The sequence below is a fragment of the Camelus dromedarius genome, chromosome 3 (assembly GCF_036321535.1).
Source record: "Camelus dromedarius isolate mCamDro1 chromosome 3, mCamDro1.pat, whole genome shotgun sequence".
Classification (NCBI taxonomy): domain Eukaryota; kingdom Metazoa; phylum Chordata; class Mammalia; order Artiodactyla; family Camelidae; genus Camelus; species Camelus dromedarius.
The window spans coordinates 103,206,241-103,221,095 of record NC_087438.1 but is presented as its reverse complement, the minus strand read 5'-3'; the positions used below and the strand labels follow the sequence as shown (position 1 = coordinate 103,221,095).

The 14,855-nt window shown below is 39.9% G+C and overlaps 1 protein-coding gene across 9 annotated transcripts in view; it reads left to right on the top strand.

Annotated features, from left to right (window-relative positions):
- PPP2R2B (protein phosphatase 2 regulatory subunit Bbeta) overlaps positions 1-14,855 on the top strand; it is a 424,199-nt gene that overhangs the window by 182,565 nt on the left and 226,779 nt on the right. For 2 of the 9 annotated variants that reach the window (XM_031449287.2, XM_010990347.3), the window contains exon 2: positions 2,582-2,666. The exons of the other annotated variants lie outside the window; for them this stretch is intronic. In XM_031449287.2, coding sequence (XP_031305147.1) covers positions 2,630-2,666 — 37 coding nt within the window. In that variant the 5' untranslated portion in view covers positions 2,582-2,629. The remainder of the gene's footprint in view (positions 1-2,581; positions 2,667-14,855) is intronic. 9 annotated transcript variants of the gene reach the window in all.

The window sequence follows — 14,855 nt, the reverse complement described above, 5'->3', positions numbered from 1 at the left end:
CAACTTGCCCATGAACACATAGCTGGTTTGTGGTGGACACAAGACTGAGGTCCAGAGATTCTGATTCCTGAAACAGAGCTCTTTCCATGATATTAGAATGCTCAGTAAATTAACTTTCACTGAACTCTCAACTAGATGAAATCTTGCAGTTTGGCAGAAGAGTGTTCATTTTTCTTCAGTATCTCTGCAAAATGTCAGCTACCTACATCCTTGGCACAAGGTTCTTTGGGTAGAGCAACTTGGCACGCCATAGCCCTTAGATTGATGGGCTTGGGTGTGTAATACGTCTCATTCCTGAGGTCATTCATTGTTACTGTTGCCAAGTGGGCTGATTTGGGGACCATACTCCTGACCAATAGTGCAGGCTTCAAAGAGGTAGAGTTTGGTGATTATAAAGATGTAGAGAAGCCAGTGGACTTAGTTGTTTCAAGACTGCATACTGTACCCAAATATCTAACTCACAAATATCTGCCTTTGGAACAAGTAAGAAGCTGTGATCATACAGTGGTTAGTATGCTGTGTTGTGGAACAAGTAGGAAAATAGGTAAGAAAGACAATGGATGGATCATCCATTCTTATGGATGATCAACATGGTTCTTATCCCTGGAAACATAATATAAGGGCAGAGAAGTTACATTTACTGAGTGGCTTTTACATTCTCTGTACATATTTTGCTTCATTTATACTTAACTATATGAGCAGCATTTTTTATTAAAAAGATGGGCTTATTACTTAAATCATCTAATGATAATTACCCACATATAAAACCAGGGCAATAACAGTAACTACCTTCTATGGTTGTTGTAAGGATTAAGTGAGAAAGTAGTTGTACAGTGGTTAGTTCGGTACCTGCATAGATTGACCATTAATTGAATGGTTGTTTGGTTGTCTTTAGTATTGCTAGAAGCCTTAAATGATCATAAGTGTTATTTACACGGGTACACCAGTCCTTTCTGCCCTCCAATCCCAACTCCAGATAGTTTAGGGTTACATTAAAAAAAATACTCATATGATTAAGAACCCTGACTCGAAACCACAGGGTTTGTGTCCTGCCTTTACCAACTGCTAGTTCCTTGACCTTGGGTAAGTTATTGAATCTCTCTGAGCCCAGGTGCCTCCTCTACAGAATGAAAATAACAATGCTTAACTACCTAAGGTTTTTGTGAGTGTTAAATACTACACTGTATATGATGTGCTCAAGACAGTGCCAGGTACATAGTTGGTAATAAAAGCTAAATAATGTTAGGCTGTATTTTCATTAATGTTAGTTCTGTTATCTAAATGTCTTATAGCAAGATCGTTATTGATAGAAGATGGTTGTTTGGATTACAGAACAAAGGAGACATAAGTTAACACCCAACCTTAATCTTTGATCTGGTATCAGTTCTCGCTGGTGGTGATTGATCCCTTTTAAATAATAAATGTCATCTCGTATAATAATAAATGGAATCTTGTGAGAGTCTAAGCAACTGCTGGCCTTTTCTGAATATTAGATAAAGCATCAGGAAACAAAGCCCCATTATCTACTCTATGCACCATCAGTAGGATAGTTTTTAAAGGTAATAGCTTTGAGATATTAAAAAATTAATGATAATAGGTTAATTATAGACCTCTCTGTATTAGTGGTATGTTGAATCTTCCTATTAAGGTTTAATTTAGTTTTTTTTTTAAAACCTTGCTTTATTTTTAGTAGTTCTTATATTACCTTATTCATGGATTCTGCTGGAGTATAATCTCATCCCTCTGAACACTTTGAGAGAAAGGGAGCCTCTTGTAATCAGTCAAATGACTTGCTCCTGTTTCTGAATAGTTCCAATTGCTTAAAAGTTGTTCTGTGTATCAGAGCAGTCTCTATTTTTTTTTTCCCATTTCTCCTAGCCTTCCACTATGAAGCCTTCCCTCAAAAGCTTAGTTCTAGGTATATGACCATCTTTAACTGAATGAAGATAGCTCTCTTCACCAAAAGCTTCCTCAAAACTCCCTAGATGGGGGGAGGGTGTAGCTCAGTGGTAGAGCACATGCTTGGCGTGCACAAGGTCCTGGGTTCAATCCCCAGCACCTCTGTCAAAAAATAAATACATGAATAAGTAAAAGCCTAATTACCTCCCCTTCAAAACCCTTCCCCAAAACAAACAAACAAACAAAAACTCCCCAGATGCCCTATGTCAGTTGTTTTCAACTCTAATGTTATTCGAATCACCTGGAGTGTTTGTTAACTACCAATTGCTGGGCTCCCCCCAGAGTTTCTAATTTAATAGACCTGGGATGGGGCCTGAAAGTTTGCATTCTAATGGTTTCCCAGGTGATACTGCTGCCACTGGCCCAGAGCAAGCCTTTGAAAACCACTCCTCTCCAAAACCGGAAGGCAGCCCACTTCCTGTTGAGGAGGCTGAAGCACGGAGAGATCGTGTAGTGTTGGTGGCGTCACCTCACTAGCCTGGACTTTGACAGGCCAGGAGCCACCTCACACACAGGTTCTAGAGGGGGACGTGGGGAGTGTGTAATGCACCCGTGTGTGGTAACAAAAGTTGAAGCGTCATTGCTTCCTGGAGTCTGGATCTGAACCCCGTGTTTGTCACAGGACCCAAGGGAGAACCCAAGACAGAGAATAGTGGCACAATAATGAAGCATGAATTATCCAGATGAAAGCACCTATGGAAACAAAGGTATTAGTATAAATTATTTATACCTACTATTCTTCATAAAATAGCAAGATGGAAGTGTTGAGTAGTTCCTGTTGCTTAAAAGTTGTTCTGTGAGACCCAAATTCACTCATTCACATTTGGAGAAAAAAAAATATTGTAGATAAGAAGCATTGTTGGACTTACTGTTTTAAGAGCTAAGAGAACTCAGAACGTGTTTTGAGGAAATGTATCGGTACACAGCCAAGACAAGTAATAATTAGCCAAAAATTACCAGGAGAGAGGGATTAGGCCAGATAAGAATAGACCCTGCTTTATAGATACCAGAGAAGTATGTAGAACAAGCTGGTGAACCAGACAGAGGTACTGACTGCTCTAACAAAGAAAAGGGTTGGGATCAGCAGGCGAAGAAAGACAATATGAACTTCTTTCTTTGTGTTTCATGAAGAATGAAAGGTCTTACTACAAGGGTAATTTTGAATTAGGAAGCAGATCTAGAAATCCCTGTGTAGGAAAAACAGTAACTTCTAACCTGTGTTAAATATTTGGAATCCCTCTCAGTATAACCTCTAAATGGTCCCACCTGGCTGGGATGAGGGAGCGTGAAGACTTCTGCTAGCTTGTTTTTACTGATTGCTTGAAACTGTGCAGGGAGGCTCTTCAGCTTTTCAGCCTCCACATTTGGCTGTGTTTTGGGGCCCTGGAGAATAACATTTAGTACAAGAGAACTATGTATCTTTATTTAAGGAAAAGAATCAGCTGAGATTCTCCCTTGAGGTGGAGTTTGTAACAGAGGTAGGGAAGAATTCGGAGACAGAGTGAAGAATAAGACATTCAGAAGGGGAGAGCTCCTTGTAAGAAAAGGAATGGGGAAAGAAGAGTTTCCAAATAAATACTTATCGTAAGGAAATGAAATGAAAGAGATGGACAAAGACTTAAAGGGGGAAGAACACAAAGCAGATGTGTATACTTACATGATGTGTACATGTTTATGCATGGTCTCCATCAGCCAGTGGACAAGGGTGTAGCAGGGGTGGTGTCCCAAGGGAATTATGCAGCCTTAGCTTTACATGTTTATAAAGGTTGTATTTCTTAATGTGCTGTTTCATAATAAGACCTTAAGAGACAGGGTTTGTGTTTAAATAATACCTTGGGGTGTTTGTGGTGTGAGGTGGAGTTGAGCTCTTTTCTTGCTATAGAAGAATTTACATTTTTTTCTGTCTGACCTATTTGGATAAAGAGCTTACTTACGCCTGTTGTAATTTCAATGTACCCTTCTTTCATTCCTACCAACCAAGTCACATTTTCAACGCATTCTAATATGGTATTGATTGGAGGGCTGAGTTATATTGGTTTGTCCTCAGCGATGGTACTTCAGTGAGGTAAGACTAGATGGATTTTGAATGGATTTCCCTGGAGCTTCCAACTTTTATGTCCTCTGTCCCTCCTCCGAGAGGGAGGGAGAGGGAAGGATTAAACTATTCGGTTATTTGATCATGTTTTTCGAGCCTGCATCACATCAGACTCAAAATTTCCAGATGCATTAAAGCTACAAGTGGGAAAGAGTTCAGAGTGAGAATTTTAAGAGCTGGTTTTGAGGAAGAATAGCAAGGATGAATACTGGCTTTTTGCATGTCTCATCAGGTCCAAATGTTTCTGCAAAACACTTTGAAAGTAAAGAGATGGTGCCCTTTTCAAAGTGCTAAAGGGTTGGTGACTATAACCTGTAAGCTTGGTGCGTAGCTTTGTGAATAAGCGTGAGGTATGACATGAATGAGTGTGTGTGTTAACAAAATGAAAGTGCCATTCAAGGCATTATTTTCACAAGTAAAGCTGCTTTCTTCAGAAATGGGGTCCATTAGATTTGGTTAAGATTGCACTGAGTTCTTAATGTGAGGCTAAGATTGTGTAATAGCAGTATGTGACATGAAATTATGGATGATGAGCTCTGATTGCCCAAATTGTGCTCCCAGGAGAAATAATACTGGGGTATGTGGCAGCAGGTTGGTATGAAAGGAGTCTGCCATCCATCCCTTGGTTTATTAAGTATTTACTGAGCACTTACTATGTGCCTGGTGCCATGCTTTGTACGAGAGATGTAAAAATATGGTACACAAACCTGGACTCTTCTGTTAAGGAACTCATGGCCCAGTGGGGGACACAGACAAGACCATGGGCGGTCATCCTGTAGTATGAGAGCAAAAAGAGAAAAACTAGTGTGAAGCAGCTTGCTTAGCCAGAGGGAAAGCCACAGAGAAAGGACACCAGAACAGTATCCTCTTCATCCCCTTTTGATGAAGACAGGAGACTTAAGAGGGGTTGGTCAGGAAGCTGGGAGAATCTTAGGAACAGACAGTGGCAGCCCCGGGGTCCCACAGCTCAAGACTAACGTTACTCCAGCCCAGCGTCTCCCATGGAGAAGAACAATCAGCAGATTGATAAATTCTTCTGCTTACACTCCTGAACAAATAAACTAATTGCATCTTTGTTTTTAACCTAACAAATCATAGCTTGATTACAGGTCATTAGTGACCATTAATACATGGAACTGTTTGCATTTCACGGGTATATCTGAATTACACAGTCTTGCCTTTCACATTAGCTCCATGAAGCTTCCAAAGGGAAGCTCCCCCCCTATCGGGGCCTCAGGCAGGACTTAAACAAACTAACAATTAGCCTCTGGAATTGGACTGCGATGCAGAAGAATTCATTATTTTAGTTCATTGTCGATCTCCCTATTGTGGGGCCAGCCATCCCCTTTGTAGTGGAGACATGCTCTTTGTGCCCAAAGAGTTTGCAACTGCCTCTCTCCGAACGTTCTCAATTATTCCTAATGACAGCTAATGCATTGGCCAGCAACACGGACCTGCTTGTTTGGGTGATACGAGTGCAGACAGTCCTAAGTTCACAATGTGATGGCTGATTAGAGTGAAGAGAAATCCAAGGAGCGTGTTGGGGACTGTCAAACATCACGGTGACAGGATCACAGTCTACTTGGCAAAAAAGTGATGGCAGGAAAGATAATATATATACACACATACACACACACATACATTCACAGGTCAACTGAGTAGTCCAGAATTTTTTAGAGTCCATTTGGGGCTTTGGATTATCCATATTGGAAGCCAAGACCTTGAAAAGAATTGGATAATTGGCAAACCTTCATTTCATTTTGTGCTGACCAGTCATAGAGGGGTGTGGCATGATTAACAGAGATGAACAATCTCAGAAATGTTTAAGGACTTTCCAACACAATGAGTGTCATTTGGGAGAAAATCTACCGTCCATCTCATCTCATGTTCTGTTGCTTCAAAAAATGTCCCCCAGGGAATGCCAGTTTGGACTCCCAACATGCTGCGGCCATGGCATTAGAGGGGTTACTAACAGGGCAATAAAGGCAGCCCATATATCACTGAAACCATTTTTCCCCTTTATTCTAGGCTAGCTACCCAGCATGGTACTCTTGCCTCAGCTCGACAGGTACAATGACAGCATGGAGTTCCATGCAGTTTAAAAATCTCTCTCAAGTGAATTATCCTGCTCATCTCTGTATCAACCCTATGAAAAAAGTTAGATTATGAACAGCATAGTTATGACGGAAAATGTGAGGTCTAGAGTTAACTTCTGTTTCCAATTTCTGGTCCCATGCTTCCACTAGCTGATTTCCTCCAAGTATTTCCATTCCATGCAGCAAACATTTAACACATAATTATTGAGGGCCAGTTGTGTGCCAAACACTATCCCAGGCCTTAAAGTTTATAATAGTTTTCAAGAGAGTCTTGACTTAAGGGGCAAAATTTACAATCTCTCCATAGGTGTCTTTCAGATTCTCTGTGATGTTAACTGCCCTTTGCAGTGCTTATCACTAAAACCCAGGGAAGACTCTCTTGGCATGAAACAGATGCGCTGTTGAGATATGCATCTTTGAGAACAAGGCACTTTGATCCTTCGGGTTACATCAAAACCGGCACTGGAGATTTGGAAGGATTATAATGACTCTTTAGAAAAGATACACCTTGTGTCTTGCCTAGTCTTCTATTTAACCCGAGGAAGTAAATACATATAAATCCTTATGGGAGACCATGACCTTAAAACACAGAATCCTTTAATCCTTCATCAAGTGCAAACGCTGTGGTCTATATGATGCCACAGAGTAATAATGGTGCCGGTTGTCCCGGTGAGGATTTTGGATCACTTGGGATCATGTTGAGACAGTAGGAATGATCTCACTCATGTAGAATGTGACATCTTTCCCCATCAGCACTAATCACACACATATCTGAAATTCACTAATCTGAGAGGACTATCAATCTGTATTGTCTGTCTCCTCCCCTTGAAGTTAACAACCTTGTGTCTCTTGCTAGGCATTTATCTCAGGGTCTAACACAGTGCCTGATATGTAATAGATGTGCTTAGGAAATATTTGTTGCATGAAATCCAGGCACAGTGATGAGAGCCTGAATGGTAGCATTTGGGATTTTGTGAAACAAAGTACAATTGCTTGATAACGTGACCTTAAGAATTAGGACTAGTAGATGATCAGCACCATGGCTGACCTTTTCTGGAGAGGATTGTTTTTCCACATCCCCTTATGTCCACTTCCACATAATGTCCATTTCAATGCATTCATAACCCATATGATAAAAGGGATCTCCTATTTCTTTAGAAACTGCTAGAGCCTACCAGTGACATTTCTTATACTCATCACAAGGGTGACCCATCAAATTCCTAGTGTGAATTGTCGTCTTCTTTAGAATCCAAAGAGCTTTCATGTTCAGGAAATCCTTGGCAATAGTTTAGGTGGATCATATGATCATTTTCATTCATTTATTCAACAGATATTTATGGAGCACTTCCTGTGTGCCAAGCATGGGATTAGGTGCCAGGGATATGGAGTAACAGGGCCCTCTGGGGAAGGACATTAATGAAAGATAATGTACAGTTGTAAATGGGACACATGCTGGAAAGAAAGAGTTTGTGGTGCTATGAGAGTGACCCGGACAGGGAGAGCATCCCTGGTGAAGAGGTGATTGGGCTAAATCTGGAAGCCATAGTAGGAGTTAGCTGTGTTGAAGAGGGGATGCCGGGATGACCCAGGCAGGGGGAACTGCAGGTACGAGGGCCCTCGTAGGGTCAGTAGAGAGAGCATGTGTTCAGAGTGGTGAAAGATGACTCGTGCAGCTTGAGTTCCCACAAGGTGGGCATTAGACAGAAGCCAGACCTGACACAGCCTTGAGGGTTCAGGAGCACTTTACTGCTTTTTATCCTTGGAGTCAAGGGAAATGTTAAAATGTTTAAATTTAGGGAAGATGGGGAGCAACAACCAAATTTGTTTTTTCAAAAAGATCATTCTGGCTGCCATGTAAAGGACAGAATGGAAACAATCCAGAATAGATTTACAGAAACAAATGATTTGGTTATATGAAACTGACATAGAATCTACATAATATATGTCCATGTGAGGCAGTCCCCATGTAAAGCACATGCTCTTCTGAGAGATTCAAGATGAGCCCCTCCATGGTATAATATAGACCTCTTCAAATCTCCTCTGTGTCATGCACACACACTCACCCAGACATAAATTAGCATTGTTAATGCAGAGTGTCACATTAGCACCCAGTCCCCTTCCAGCTGATGTATCACTTTAGCATCTTTCCCTTTGTACTTTACCCTTCGCCTTCAAAGGCTGTTCGCAGGTCTTATTTTCCTTCCCAGAATTGTGAGATTGGTTTTTCTGCTGTGCTATTAGAGTGATCCCCCACTTAGAGTCTAATCCTCCATGGCTTTGTGCCTATTTGTCAGGAACTTCGAGAATATATTAAGACATTATACAGGGTGGAAGCTGTATTTTGACAATGATTATGCCTATTATCTATTTTAATAAATGTAAATTGCTGTGGAGAAACAAACCATTTTATGCCACTTGAGTCCCTTTCAGGGAAGCCTGAATCCTTTTTTCATAGCTTAGATGTATTACTGTCATTTTCCCTTTACAGAGTTGAATAAACACACTTAAATCAGACCTCTGTTGGTGCACCCTCTTGTACTGTTGCCCTAATAGATTGTTGTGATTTTAGTCTTTGCAGTCCACATTTAGTAACATTTGCAAAATCATCTGTGGTCCTTTCCAGAACTGAAACTATTGGGTAAACTCAGCAGTAAGTCAACATGTGCATTATACATGCCACGCACTATACTTTATACTTGAGGTACAGCCATGAATAAGGACTAGTGATGCCTTTAAGAAGCTTAGAATCATTGCCCACTGTTGGAGTGGGAATTTACAGATAAGCAAGGGCAGGTCAGAGTGGTCCATCTGGTAATGAGTTCGAGTTGGAGACATCAGAAAGAACTCTCGTTTAACTATATAGACACGCATGATTACACAGAGAAGTATTGATAATTGTGTGTTTATATATACGTGTGTGTGCGTTTGTATACTTACATGTATTTCTTTCTGTGTCAGCTGAGAGAACCTGGAAGAAACGACACCCCAGTAGCAACAGGCACACCTAGCACCCAGATCTTGATTTCTAAAACCATTCTCCAATAAAAGGAATCAGAAATCCTTGGAGAAATATCTGATTTGGGGACTGTGGAAGGCAGTATGTGTTATGAGGCCAGAGGCTCTTACAGTGCCAAAACGTAAGGAAGTGCTCAAAAAAGAAAAAGAAAGAAAAAGACCTACATTGATGGGAGTATGTCATAGGGACACAGGAGCCAACTGAAAGATTTCTCAGTGGCTCAGGTGGAATAATTTGAGCAAAAAAATAAAGTGGTATTGGATTATATCTCAAGGCATTAAACAAATACCCATGAATCCGTACTGATATAAATAAATGACAGAACAAATTAGTAAATGGGAGGGAAGAGAAGGCTCTCCCACATAGAATGCCAGATAAATGATGAAGATGACCCAGCCTCAAGGGGCATAGCAAGTGGGCATAGTTTCCCACTCCTTCAGTGTGAGCTGCTCATAAAGGCTTCTTCCTAAAGAGTAAAGATGAGGGAAAAGGGCAGGGGAGGGGCAGGAAGAGTAACTTTGCAGGGGAGAAACCTGACAAACATTACCTCAGCTAGTGATCAAGGTCCCTGTGAACAGTCTAAGTCATGCTGATAGTGGGCACCCTTGAGAGGATGTGATGGAAATGGCACTCCACCTCTGTGGTCTTCGATCAGGAGAAAAACATCAGACAAGTTCAAATAGAGGAGTGTCCTACAGTCTACCTGATCGCACTCCTCAGAACTGTGAAAAACTGCCCCAATGAAAGGAGCCTAAGGAAATGGGACAATTAAGTGTGACATAGTATCCCACAGGGATCCTCAAGCAGAAGAAGGACATTAGGTAAAAACTGAGGAAATACGAATTAAAGTATAGACTTTTGGTAATAATAATTTATCAATATTGACTCATTAATGATAACAAATGTACTACAGTAACATAAGCTTTTTATAGTAGGGAAAACTCTGCAAGATGTATTTGGGAGTTCGCTGTGCTATTTAATTTTTCTGTAAATCTAAAGCTGCGTATAAAAATTAAAGAATCAGAAGCTTGTAGTGTAATAAGGGAAGCCAGTAAGCTAGTAGGCAATTGTAATACAAGTATAATGAAGGAGGGTGTATAGATTGAGAGAAATAACGGGGCATCTAACGGGTCCTTGGGATCCTGATTTGACCACTTTGGGCAGTTTACTTGACCCTTCTCATATGTTTCCTCATCTCTAAAATGGTGATGAAACCTGGCCTGAGTCAACAGAGACTATGAAGTCAAACTACAGGAGCGCAAATCCCCAGCAACAGAGCCGGGTGATACAGAAAACCTAGCTGGGCTTTATTTGCTCATCAGTAAATAGAATAATAATAGTACCTATCTCAGAGAGTTGTCCTCAGTCTGGGGTAATACTGTGAAGTGCTTAGAACAAGCTCTGGCAGGCTACAGTAGATATATGTCAGCTTCTACTGCTGCTGTAGCTCACAGGTCTATGGTGAAGATGCAGTGGGGTAATCATGAGAGTGCCTGCATGCGCCTGCCATGTCAAACCCTCCATCACTGGTGGTGGTGGTGGCGGTGGTGGTGGTGGTGGTGGTGGTGGCGGTGGCGGTGGCGGTGGCGGCGGCGGCGGCGGCAAGAAAAAGTTCCTGGAGGCCAGGAGATGCCCTTGCCTTGAATCTTACACACCAGACACAGAGGTCTTCTCTAACTCTAAACTGAGCACAGGATTAGAGTTGACGAGATGAAAGGAGGTTGATGGGTGTAGGCTCTAGCAGAAGGAGCAAAGATCCAAAAGTTGAAGGAAGCATGGCATCTTTACAGAACTTTATAGTGTTGGGAAGGGCTGGAGGATGGAGTCAAGGAGGGAGGAAGAGGAGAGGTAAATAGGAGGGAGGAAGAGGAGAGGTAAATAGGAAGAGGAGAGGTAAATAGTCAAGGAGGGAGGAAGAGGAGAGGTAAATATTTCCCAGCATTATGTCAGGAATTGAAGACTGGATTAAGGATTTGGACTTTATCCTGGGGTCAATATAAAATTTGTACTCTTATGATCACGATTATGTGAAAAAAAATCAGTTGGAAAACCAGTTAGGAAGCTATTTCAGTTGTACAGGTGAGAGATCATGGTAGTGACTATCAAAGGAGAGTGAAAAAGTTTGAAGGCCAACAATAGGGCAAGAACTATTTGAACAATTTAGTGAAAGTTTTTCTGCCTTTGAGTCAGATGTATTACAGAGTATGATGCCTGGAAAATTTCCTAATGTCTACATATGATTTTTTTTTTTTAAAGTAGGATAACATTAAGAATTTTAGGCAGTGACTTTGAAACATCTACATATTTTTCATCCCTAATATATACCATGGTAGATAATTTTTTAAAAAGTCACAAGCATAGCCAATCAGATTAACTCTGAAGTGCCCTAGACTAGCATCATCCAATAGAAATATAATACAAACCACATATGTAATTTTCATTTTCTAATAGCCACATTTAAAAAATAAAACAGGTGAAATTAATTTTAATTAACTATTTTATTTACCAGTGTTACCAATGTTTTATTGGCCAACTGAAAAATTGTCATTGCCACATGATATGATCAAGATAAAAATTATGAATTAGATATTTTATGTTCTTTTTCTTATCTTGTCTTCAAAGCATGTTTGGCATGCACAGTTCAGACTGGCCTCATTTCAAGTGTGCAGTAGTCACATGTGGCTAGTGGCTAACCATATTGGATAGCTCAGATCTAGAACTTCCAACTCCTAGTCAGAAAATCTTTTTAGCTTTATGCTTACTGGCAAAATTTCTGCAGACAAGTTAGTTAATATTTCTGCCTTAATATGTGCACATGGGGTACAGACTTGACCACATGTATTCAAATTGCCCCTTTCTTTCACTCAGTAAGTAGTTACCTAATGCCCACTGTATGGTATTGCAACATCTCCTCTCTGAGTGCTGGTTTACACACTGCAGTTCTCGTTTTGAGCTGACCCCACATGGTTCCTATCCATCATGAAGTTTACCATGTTGTCAGGGAGAAAGGCAAAAACAAAACAAAATCCAGTAAGTGAAGTAATCATAAATTATGCTGTGATGAAAACAAATGACTTTTGCTTTTACTTCTTTTGCCTTAGGGGACAGATCCAAAAAGCACTCTTTGATTTATGTCAAAGAGTGTTCTGCACATGTTCTCTTCTGGGAGTTTAAAGGTTTCAGGTCATACATTTACGTCTTTAATTCGTTTTGAGTTTATTTTTGTGTATAGTGTGAAGAAATGTTATAACCTCATTGTTTTATGTGTAGCTGTCCAGTTTTCCCATCACCACTTATTGAAGAGATTGTCTCTTCTCCATTATATATTCTTTCCTCTTTTGTTGTAGATTAATTTGCCATAGGTGTGTGAGTTTATTTCTGGGCTCTCTGTTTTGTTCTGTTGATCCATATGTCTGTTTTTGTGCCAGTGCCTTGCTGTTTTGATTACCATAGCTATGCAGTATGGTCTGAAGTCAGGGAGTATGATTCCTCCAGCTTTGTGTTTTGTTTTGTTTTGTTTTGTTTTGTTTTGTTTTGTTTTGTTTTGTTTTCCTCTCAATATTACTTTGGCAATTCAGGGTCTTTCGTGGTTCCACATGAATTTTAGGATTATTTGCTCTAGCTCTGTGAAAAATGTCATGGGTATTTTGACAGAGATTTCATTAAATCTGTTGATTGCTTCAGGTAGTATGGACATTTTAACTTCAAAGCTTTTGCACAGTAAAGGAAACCATCAACAAAATGAAAAGACAAACTACTGAATGGGAAAAGATACTGCAGATTATATGACCAATAAGAGGTTAATATCCAAGATATATAAACAGCTTATACAAATCAATATCAGAAAAACAACCCAATTAAAAAATGGGCAGAAGACCTGACTACACGTTTTTCTAAAGAAGACATACACATGGCCAACAGGCACATATAAAGATGCTCATTGTTGCTAACCATCAGAGAAATGCAAATCAAAACCACACCTGTCAGAATGGCTATCCTCCAAAAGATCATAAATAACAAAAACTGTTGAGGATGTAAAGGGAACTCCTGTACACTGTGGTGGGAATGTAAATTAGTGCAGCCACTGTAGTAAACAGTATGGAGATTCCTCAAAAAATTAAAAATAGAACTGCCATATGACCCAACAATTCCACTCCAGGAATTTCCAAAGAACTTGAAAATAATTATTTCAAAAGATGCATGTACCCCGATAAGCAACCTAAGTGCCCATCAATAGATGAATGGATAAAGATGGAGTGTGTGTGTGTGTGTATGGGGGGTGTATGTGTATACACATACACAATGGAATATGACTCAGCCATAAATAATAATGAAATTCTATCATTTGCAACAATGTGGATGGACCTAGAGAGTACTATGCTTAGTGAATTAAGTCAGATAGACAAATACTGTGATATCACTTATATGTGGAATCTAAAAAATAAAACAAATGTATGTAACAAAACAGAAACAGACTCACAGATATGGAGAAGTTTAATGGTTACCAATGGGGAGAGGAAAGTTTGGGGAGGCAAGATAGCAGTCTGGGATTAAGAGGTAAAAACTACTAGGTGTAAAATAAATAAGCAACAAGAAGATGTTGTACCCCACAGAGAAATATAGCCATTATTTTGTAATAGTTTTAAATGAAGTATAATCTCTAAAAATGCTAAATCACTATGTAGTACATATGGGGACTAATATAATATTGTAAATCAACTTTACTTCAGTGAAAATAAATAAGTAAATAGAAAAAGAAGAAGAAGAAAAAAAGGAAAACAAATGAGAGAGACTGAGATACTGGGTACCCATGGTGGAATGGCTTTAAATAATCTCAGTTGAGTTGACCTAAGCTGAGAAATAAAGGATGAAAATGAATCAGCCACACAAAAAATTGGGTAGAGTAGATTAAGTAGAGGAAATAGCATGTGCAAGAGCACTGAGGCTCTTGAAGGAATCCTGAGAAAATGGGTATGGCTGAAGGTTGTTGAAGGGAGGAGAGAGGGGCATGAAATGACTCTGCAGAGGTGGTCAGAGGCCAGGTCTTCTGGGACTTAATAAATCATAGTGAGGAGCTTGAATATTATTGTAAGTGCTCTGAAATCGAAAGGATCTTAGGTGAAAGGACTTGCTGAATATAAAGACTGACCTAACCTCAGATCACTGTGGAGGCAAACGGTAAAATTTCAGTTAAGTGAAAGATGGAAGAAAATTTGTTCTCTATGCCTCACAATGTTACTAATGAGAGAAAGATGGAATTAGGTATGTAGAAGTTTTATGGAGGCTATATGATGGTTTATAGATGCAAAGTGATGAAAAGAAAGACATATAGGAGCTAAATCCAGCTGGCTTTGTTGGGCTTTTCTTTGCAATGAAATTACGTTTTTCAATGTCCAGGGTACTTTGTGAATGGCATCTCAATTTGTTGTACCAAAAATTAAGTTGCACAGAGTGGAGCTAGGCAGGTAAGTCTTCCTCTCTGTGCTTTCTGGATTTATAGATATACATGGTTGGCTGTTCCTAAAATGAATGCTTGCAGACGCATAGTGACATCTTGGTGGGGGTCCTGCCAAAAGTTTGTTAGTGTGGATGAAGGAGGCGCAAGAATCCAAAGACGCCAGGGAAGAATATGGCCTTTTATTTGTCTGGCATTTGGGAATATTTTAATATTATTTTTGAAATCCTTATC